The 9,813-nt window shown below is 39.4% G+C and overlaps 1 protein-coding gene across 1 annotated transcript; it reads left to right on the top strand.

The window, feature by feature from the left end:
- The first annotated feature begins 136 nt into the window (after positions 1–136).
- LOC108680694 (TAR DNA-binding protein 43) lies at positions 137–9,471 on the top strand. Its single transcript, XM_018169583.2, has 4 exons — positions 137–468; positions 2,903–3,069; positions 3,827–3,967; positions 4,591–9,471. Exons 1-4 carry the CDS (start codon positions 213–215, stop codon positions 5,416–5,418), a joined length of 1,392 nt encoding a protein of 463 aa, XP_018025072.1. The 5' UTR covers positions 137–212; the 3' UTR covers positions 5,419–9,471.
- Positions 9,472–9,813: the final 342 nt, after the last annotated feature.

Below are 9,813 nucleotides of genomic sequence, written 5' to 3'. Positions count from 1 at the left end.
ATAATGAAATAAAATAAACGTACGTAAAGATGTAATCAAATCAAGATCCCATTTGGTTTTTAGAAAAAATCTTCCTCTAAACCTAGGGATAATTTTTTTACTTTTCCCCATTTTACGTTCAATCGTCAGTGTGAATGTGTGTGTGTGGTAGGTGTTAGTGCGTAGGTCGCGTATGAATCTTGTATACATGTGAATTATTTAGGATAACAAAAATGAGTTCTTACATTCAAGTATGCGAGGATGAGAGCGAAGAACCAATGGAGTTACCACTTGAAGCTGACGGTGGATTGCTACTGTCAACTTTGGTGGCGCAGTTCCCGGGTGCCAGTGGGATCAAGTATCGAAGTGCCTCTAATCCCTCTGCCTTCAGAGGAGTTCGGCTCCTGGATGGAGTGTTCCACATACCTGAAGATGGCTGGAATAATGTTTTCATCTGCGTATTCCCCAAAAATTATACCTTTGTTGAAGGTAATATCAAGTAAATACACAGTTGTCTCGTGATTCTGTATTAAATATTATAAAGATGTTCGTACTTGAGTAGGGTAAATGCGGTATATTCCGACATCGTAGGTAATTCTGTCACCTCTCCAGCTTTTCCTTTATATTAAGCTTTGTTTTAGGCAACAGAACTTACGTAACGCATACGTTTTTTTTATAGTTTTTCATTTCTCGATGCGTCCTTAATGTGTCAGAATATACCGCGTTTACCCTAGGTATATTTATATCTTCTTATTTCCCAAGTTCACAAGGAAAGCAAAGAAGTCTTTGCGTCTGCTATGCTACTATGCGTGAGAGTTGTAGACATTTTAAGACTTCCAGGTTAGAATATAGCTATCTGCATTCTGAGCTGCCACTAGAGCTTTCCTGTTATTTTTTGAGCTGCAAGATTTCTGCCAAGTGCCAGACTGCCAGTGGCCCAGTGCCAAAAGAATTAGCTACCTCATGTCTTATTATTGACCAAAATGTATGATCAGGCCATGAGATTCAAGATGTTGTGAAAGTAACAGTGAAAGTTTGTTACTTTACAGCAATGAGATTTTAGTAATGAGTAAAAAAGTTCCAGTCCTGTAAATGGTTACTTGTAATAATTTTTATTTCATGAGTTTAATATAAATAAACATGAGTTTAAAGTGTATATATACCCTCTCAATTCCTGTTTTGGTTGATGAATTGGCATGTAATGCAGCATTTGTGGGATATAATTTATTTAAGATTCTAATATATTTCAGTTTGTTTGGTATATAGGGTAAATGCGGTATATTCCAACACTTTAAGGACGTAGCAAAAAATGAATGGCTATAAAAAAATCACCGTACGCACAACTCAAGTTCTGTTTGCTTTACGTCACTTTCCAAACACCGCACTACATGCCAGCAACAATGAAACGTCACAAAATGTTGCCATATTTATTTGAAAGCCTTTAGAATGCAAACCTACCAAAGCCATATATTCCAACACAGTGCGACACTGTGTGTGACTAAATTCAGCATTTTGAGACTAATTCCAGCCGCGCTTCAAATTCTACTAATTCGTAATTTCGACACTCTTGTGTTCAAATTCCAATCGCTGTGTGAGCTGTATTGGAATACAACACAGCTTGGAATTAGAACACTATTGAATATTGAACACTACTTATTTAGGCTTTTAATTAAGAGCTATTAAGCTTTTAATTGAGAAAATTTTAATTTTTGCACACAGCTTAGAATGAGCTGTGTCTAATTCCAAGCTGTGTCAGAATTAGTTTTTGTGTCTATAACCATCTCTTAACTTGATCATCTATTAATTTATTTACGACTTGGTCGCAGCAAATACAAGTATACTTAAAGAATTCCTAATATATTCACAGACTTATTTAAAAGTCTCAAACCATAATATTCTTTCTACAGAAACAGTTTATCACTATTTGGTAGAGCAAGGTCAACTATCAACTTTGACACATTTTTCTATGCTCTCGCTGGGTGACGCGCACTGTCTTTCTTTGGATCTCAACATTTTCCCGCCAGAAGGCCCAGACTTAGTGTTTTGGTAATAGTATGGCGCGCAAGAGTATGACATCACTATTTCAACCAACAACGAATGCGTGGAACTAAGAAAAAGTGTAATATAAAGGAAAAAAGTTGAGAAGTGTCGGAATTACCCATGATGTTGGAATATACCGCATTTACCCTACCAAATGATTTGCTCTCTCATATCTTCATGTAGGTATAGTCAAATGGGGTAAGACAGGATCGCAGCCTTCATGGGGTAAGAAAGGACCAGCCCATATCATGCATTCTAATTGCACTGAATTTAATTTGATAGAAGAATATGTTAGAGCAATCATTGCATGTCATTTCAGTGCTTGTTTCAACCCTCTTCTGCAAATAATGAATTTCTGGTTAATTTTTAAAGAAAACTTATGTAAAGAAGGGTCACAAAATAGTTAATCCTGTTTGGGAAATAAGCTCTGTCTAATGACAAAAATTTTTTTGGGCAATTTTGTGGATGTAGGCATGTAACCTCAAGTAATAAGCAACTTTTGATAATCTGTACAGAAAACTATGTTGTATGCAGAAAGTCTGAGTTGTAGCTTAGAAGCCCATTGCATAACTACACCTTGTGATAGGTTTAGGGTTTTTTATTTATTCATGGTATAGATGCTACATGCTTGTTAGTGATTTCGGTCCTGTCTTACCCCATCTGACTATATATAATTATCTTTGAAGATTTACGTCAAATTAATTTTTGACCTCCTTTTTTTTAGACTGATATCTGTAACTATAATTCAGCACTTAATAAATTTAAAAAAATGGTAGCTCATTATTCGTTGCTTAACTTATTTGAATACATTTAGCTCCTTCACATTTTATTACCATAAATCTTAAAAACATTTTCTATGTGAATAAACTGAGTCATTTTACAGAGAATAACCGGAAGCATGAAGAACGTGTGGATATCCAGTGTAAGAGTAGAAGGATGGATCGCTACCAACGCTGCTCTGACCTCATTGTGCTTGGCCTGCCTTGGAAGACCACCGAACAACAACTCCGGGAATATTTTGAATCATTTGGAGAAGTGCTGATGGCACAGGTACTTTTTCTTAGATTATTTTAGACACTACATAAAGCATTCACTTTTACTTCAATACTTCCTCAACTCACTTTTAATGGAATAAATGGACTTGATGATGCTGTACTGAGTACAGCTTGCAAACCTGTGGTCTCATACTCGAACTATATAAGGTTGATTCTTGAGGATTTCCACCTTTCAGTTCAGCTTTCTTGTTACATCACTGAGATCAAGAAACACAGACAATCCCATCATTCTCATGACGGATTGGTTGACTGGTTTGATCACATTTTGGTGATTATTGCGATTCACTGAGATCAGTGATGCACAGGCAAACAACACACTACATCCGTATAAATGAGCTGCTCATGGGTAACCTTATACTAGTTAAACCATGTGTGGTCTATTCACTACCAAACACATGAACCATTCAAGTTAAAAAGTTTGTGCCTCAAAATCATTCACATGCTTCTTCTTATTTCATTAACTCAAGCCGGCTTTTAACATCTGTACAGCTTTAACTTTTTGAAGTGGAAAGCAAGCATTTCCTATGTTACCTCCATCCTGCAATTATCAGAATATCTCACAGTATTTGTCATTTCAAATGATTTTTGTCTAAATAGCGAAGAATGTATAACATGCTCATTTGATTTGGTAATCTCCTGTATAAGTTCAGTGACTTATTCCATTTTTCAGAAAATATCATAAAATATGACAGGTTCTTGCTATTTGGCTGTGTTGCTGCAACTGTTCCTAATATTTCCTTTTCACCGCTAAGGTAAAGAAGGACCTGAAGACTGGCCAGAGCAAAGGCTTTGGTTTCATCAGATTTGCTAACTATGAACATCAGCAGCAGGTGCTAGCCCAGCGACACAACATTGACGGGCGAACTTGTGATGTTAAGATCCCTAACTCTAAGGTCTGTCACTTTTTTAACCTGTGTTATCAAGGCAAATGGCTATTGTTCATACTCTAGTTTCTTAGTAATGTTGTTATTTTTAAACTTTATTACTTCTTCTCATCTGGAGTGTACTTGATCAATATCTTTAGGATGACATTTCACCCAAGGAATTGGCACATGATATGTGAACACTGCTCAATGAGGTTCTGAAATTATTTAAAACTATAAACTTTGAAGCTGTTGCTGAATGAATTTTTTATCAAATCAATCCACTAAATGCCAGACTCAATTTATTAATTAATGAATATTTATGCCCTACTTCTTATTGCCATAAAATGCATTAAAGTCTATAAAGAATTTTTCTAAAGTCTATAAAGAATAAAGAAGAATTCTCAGCCAAAATTTGTAAGTAAGATCATTTATGGTTGTTTGGTTAAAAATTAGTATCCTTCTGCATTTCTTTAACTCATTTTCATATGCTGGGTTGCTTAATCATATATGTATATAGATACTTTCAATCAGTGTTTCTAACTCAAAAGGTAATTTTGCACTCAAATGGTCATTTTTCTAATTAGGTTAATGTACTTAGATGAGAATTTTTCATTCGGGTTTCATATTCACTGAGCCAATCATTTGAGCAGGATGGATGTGGACAGCCACTGAGCAGCAAGGTGTTCGTAGGGCGCTGCACGGAGCAGCTCACGGCTGCCGACCTGCGTGATTATTTCGACAATTTCGGTGAGGTCACGGACGTCTTCATCCCCAAGCCCTTCAGAGCTTTCGCCTTCGTGACGTTCATGGATCCACATGTGGCTCAGGCGCTGTGTGGCGAGGACCACATCATCCGAGGCACATCAGTCCACATCTCCAGCGCCGCCCCAAAGCACGACTCTAGAACTAGCGGGCCGTTCGGGCGTGGTAGTGGTGGAGGTGGACGCTACGACCGCAACTCCTACGGCGGCAGCAACTACTCTCAAGGAAGCTGGGGTGGCGGAGGAGGAGGAGGAGGAGGCGGTGGTTGCTGGGCTGGTGGTGTTGGAAGTAGTGGAAGAGAAATGCCTAACTTAGCCGCCTTAGGCGCTTCTCTGGGCTTTGGAAACGCTGGTAACAGTGGAGGCAGCGGCAGCGGTGGTGTTGACGTTGTAGGTGGCGGCAGTGGAGGGGTGGGCAGTGGTCATATGAACATGGGCCCCTTGACCGCCGCTCCATGGTTGGCAGCGTTGAGCCAGGCCGGCTGGGGCCTCCTAGGAGCCAACATGAGCCAACAGGGAGGTGCAGCAGCAGGAGGAGGAGGAGGAGGTGATCACCAGCAGAGTGGTTATGGTCAGGCGAGCAGTCCGCCTCAGCAAGGTCCTCCTCCTCAAGGGGGTGGCATGCCCCAGTCGCCGCCCTACGCCACTGGTAACTGCAGGCCCTCTGCTGCTCCCGGGGACTACAACAACGGAGGGGGCGCCGGCAGTTGGGACTAGACAATAGTTCTCCGACAGGAACGGCAGTGATGCGAGCTCGTGTCTGGCAATATTTTTCCCGGTATATTCCAGCCTTCATCATCTTTGATAACGTGTCAGCTTACATTGAGCTCTCACATTTATTATGACATTTTCGAGACAGTTTTTAGTGAACGAAATATCTAGAAGTGTGTTTGTATTTTGCGTGGAATTTTCTGCGTTTGTACTGGAGTTTATAGGTCTTAATATATTCTATACCACAATCAAACAAAAATGGATGGCGTAAGTGGCTTAGTTAGCGCTGCTTATCGCTCAGCTCAGGGTACTAGCCAGAGTCCGGCCAAGTGTGTGGAATGCGAGTGATGCAGTGCTGAGTGCTTGGTGAGATATGCCACTGCCTGAATACGTGCTGTGTGCATGGCTACGAGAGCTACCTTTTGCTTCAATTATCATATAAACTAAAGTTTGCTGTTGCTCGCGGCAAAACGATCTTTTTCTGAACCACTGATAGCTTTATGAGCTCCTCGTGCAATTCTGGGTATTTTAAAAGTGTGAATTTTTGTTGATCGCGTTGTTACCAAATAATTATTATATATAGGTACTTAGATGTTACGGCTTCAACAGTACATGGAGAAGACAGTGTGCAACGGCTCATGATGGCTGCGTATCTCTAACTCTTCTGCTCAATATGGAACGCTTTACCCCGTAAAATAGTGCGGCCATCCTGCACATAAGTCAAGTAGTTGATAGTAATCGCGCGCTTATATAGCGCGACGTCTCCTCCGCACTTCTAGAAGAGGAAGCGAAAACTGTCCTATCAGGTGGTGTGTTAGAGCCTCGTCAACGAGCTGCTCGTCGATATCACAAGGTCTATCGTAAATAATCCCCGATAGAAATGCCATTAGCAGTAACATTTTTGTCATTGGAATTCGTTTTTCTCCTTGGCGTTGCAGTGCTTCTCTGTGTGTCTGAATTATGTCCCATTTGTCCATCGTTTGAATATAGCGCTTGCATGCAAGAACTGTGATTGCCAAGGCTTACTTTTGAAACTTGGTTTTCATAGAAATTTGCACTTGAGCTAACGCAGCGTTTGTTAAGTTCTGTTTGTGTAGAATAATGAGGAGGATAAAGCACCTATATGTTTACAAAGTGTCCCTTGAATTTACTGCCATTGTCATCCTAGTATATCGCGTCATTCACCGTTTATAATGCAGTGTTTGCTTCTCTGATCCTGATTGTGTTGGTTGGCTGTTATGTGTTCCCGCCGTGTGAGTTCGGATCCACTCATCTTTCATGACTCGACGCCGCTCTCTCACCCTAGCGTTTGAGCTCATCATCGGTTTGTTGCTATGGTGTTAAATGTTGCTATTGCAGCTCAGCTTATTTAGCGTGATACGTACTCTTATTTATTACCTATTATATTGATTAACGTTTGTACTTTATTTTTCTTCCATTGATACTGCTGAATTATCTTGATTATATTAACACTTTGTCTCTGTCCGTGCAAATATTTTGTTATATCAGCAGGAGTACAAGTTCTGTTTCTTTGATAGTCGCCCCCTGCTGCAGGATAACTCAGTTCAGAAAATGTTATCTTTGAAATCATTTATATGCTATGTCATAAGTATATGTTTTTGTTAATATACGCGTAGTCTAGTCTAATTATTGCTGTGATGCTTACTACATTTGGTCGCGAGTTCCGATGCTTTAGAAGACACGAGTGAGTGGACCACGGGTTGGTCTTTCTACCAAAAATCTTAACTTTGTTGAACCTCGAATACAGTTGACGACTCGTGAACAACACGTGAATGAAGTGTTTACTTAAAGGTGATCGTGATTGATGCTTCTTGTACATGAAGACCTTTTTTTGTTTAGTTCCTGTTTAATATCTCGATTAATTGTAATCTAGCTTTGAACGTCGGACTATTTGGACACCTGGGAAATGGTGTACGCTAGAATAACATGCTGTCTATTGCATTCATAACAAACAACTCGTGTAGAGCTTCTGTCTTGTCACGTGAGCAGCACGTCAAGTGATCTGGGAATAATGAGTTACTACACCTCTTGTCTATGAGATTTTAAATGTGTTCTGATTGATGTCGTATATTTGTTACTGCTTCTATGAAGTTGCGTTTCCGTTGTACCTCTCGAAAATCATGCAGTCCAATTTGGAGTTAATTTACGACATCAAAATTTTGATTGAGAAGTAGGAACACAGCTATGAGAATAATTCTTTTTTTCGTGCCTAGTTTATGATTCAACATAAAATTTCTGAGCAACATATTGACTCGCCTTCAACTTTGTTTGTTTGGGAAAAATAATCTTCCACAACGAATTTGTTCCCCTGAAAGCACTGTCAACTTCATTTGCGCTAGACCGGGCATGGCCGGCTTTTTTTTAATTTTAAAATTTTTCAAATTTTTAGACCTCTAAAGGCATTGGTAAGACCTCTCATTCCTATTCATCACCCGACTAAACCTCAACGATTCTTCCTAAATTGGATATTTCACGACGTGCATATTTTTACTATTTTACCATGTACATTATTATTTGTTGAGAATATTTTTCTAAGTACTTTATTTTGTATCGAGAAAACATGCGATACAGGAACTAGCACATCAAAGACCAACCGGGCTGAAGGTTTTCAATTTTTTCGTAGCATACCAGCCAGGTGTTAGAAAAAAAGTCTGTTCTTTGAAAAAATCTCATTACTTCCTGATACACCACGAATACATTTTTATGCTTGTGAAAATCTAAATTTTTCTTTTCTCTTTGTTGTCTGGAATACTTATTTCATGCAAGCTTAGAAACAACTTAAACCGATGACTTCATTGACGTGTGTTTCACGAGGCTTTCTCTCGACTCGCGGCTCAACAATGTTACCGTCTAAATATGACGACTTACGTCCATATCTTATCGTATTGCGAGACTAGCTCAGTGATCTAAAATGAATGCAATCCCTGTTCAGATCAGGTCTGCAACAGAGCTTAGAGAATGTTGATGATGTAATGCGCCGGACGTTGTTGAGTGTTGATTTTGTGCCGTGCTTAATAATAACTGTTATTTCCTATAAATTTTATTGCGAGTTAGTGTGCCCCTTGTCGAGCTCGAACGATGGAGCCTCGCAGTCATTATCTGCTTGTTGACGTTTGAGAGAGAAATCAAGAGTTTATTCTATAGATTTTTCAAGCGTGTCTAGCGCATATTATGTCGCACTCTCCTTCTTTCTCTTTGGATATAATTCCAGAGAACCACTTTTCTTGAGAGTTACTCTTATACAGAATCGATCGAGTGTTGTGTACGCGCATGTTTTTTATGCTATTTTGAGCTTTATGTGTAATCATTGGAAGAGTATTGCTTCGTTAATGCTCGCCTTGTGAACACCAATCATTTTAAAAGTTGTTCGTTTTATTCTTCAAGTCAGAACTCACTATGGATTTTGGGTGATTTTTATCTTTGCACTAACCTTAAATTCTCTTGGGTGAAATTCGTTGTGCGTGTGTATCGCTTCGAGTCGCGAGGCGGCAGCTCGTGTGATACACGATGCCTCTGTTTCATCCTATTACTACTTATCGTTTTAAAATTAAATCCCGCATGAGAAGCAGATCAATCATCTCTCAATTAAAATTTTTTTTTCAGTTCCGGGAATGCTACGGACGCTTATTTTGTCAATGTGACTGTAATTTTAGAGTTGTAATGCCGTGTTGGTTCCTTGTTTCATCGTAACTTTTTTCTTAGTTGAAAATTTAAGACGTACGGTGTTTATGCCTTGATTGGGCGACAAAGCTTTTGATTTTGGGCCGCCTATTGAAGTGCGCGTGGCACCAAACTGTGTCAAGTACCTGCTATTATGGTCAGTCTTTTTATTAATAATTTATTAGTCCTTGTTATTCTCACTAACATCTTCCAAAGCTGTGGAAAGAATTATGTCAACGAGATGAAAGTACATACTTTTTATGGACTGCTTTTCCGTTAATAAAAACCATAATAAGCACCGTCATCTCGTTTGTTTCACTGAGCGTCGCGGCGGCGAGCAGGCATTCCGCCAGCTTTGAGTATATTTTCTTCAATGACCATAGCTGTTTTCTTCGTCCTCGTTATCCAAGTCTACAACTATAGCTATCGTAATAATCGCTAGTAATTCGTAAGGCAATTTTGATGGCGTAGCATGAACGTAGCTTCCTTTTTAATTTGATGCGTTCGCTATGGCTTACAGACTAACTTTATGTAAGCGAATAGACTTCTACGTATAAATGTGGGTCGACGAGAGATGGATAGTTTTTCACACCAGTTTGCCGGGCGTAACCTGCACGGCAAGAAGCCTGTGCGTGATACAGCTATGATGTGAGTTTAGTGTGTCGTTTGGCCCATTAGGATTAGATGCAAGTAATTTCAAGTTATTACACTGATTGGGTT

Source organism: Hyalella azteca, unplaced genomic scaffold (genome assembly GCF_000764305.2).
Source record: "Hyalella azteca isolate HAZT.00-mixed unplaced genomic scaffold, Hazt_2.0.2 contig15104, whole genome shotgun sequence".
Taxonomy (NCBI): domain Eukaryota; kingdom Metazoa; phylum Arthropoda; class Malacostraca; order Amphipoda; family Hyalellidae; genus Hyalella; species Hyalella azteca.
The sequence above is the reverse complement of the archived record's forward strand: the minus strand, read 5'-3'. Positions and strand labels throughout refer to the sequence as shown.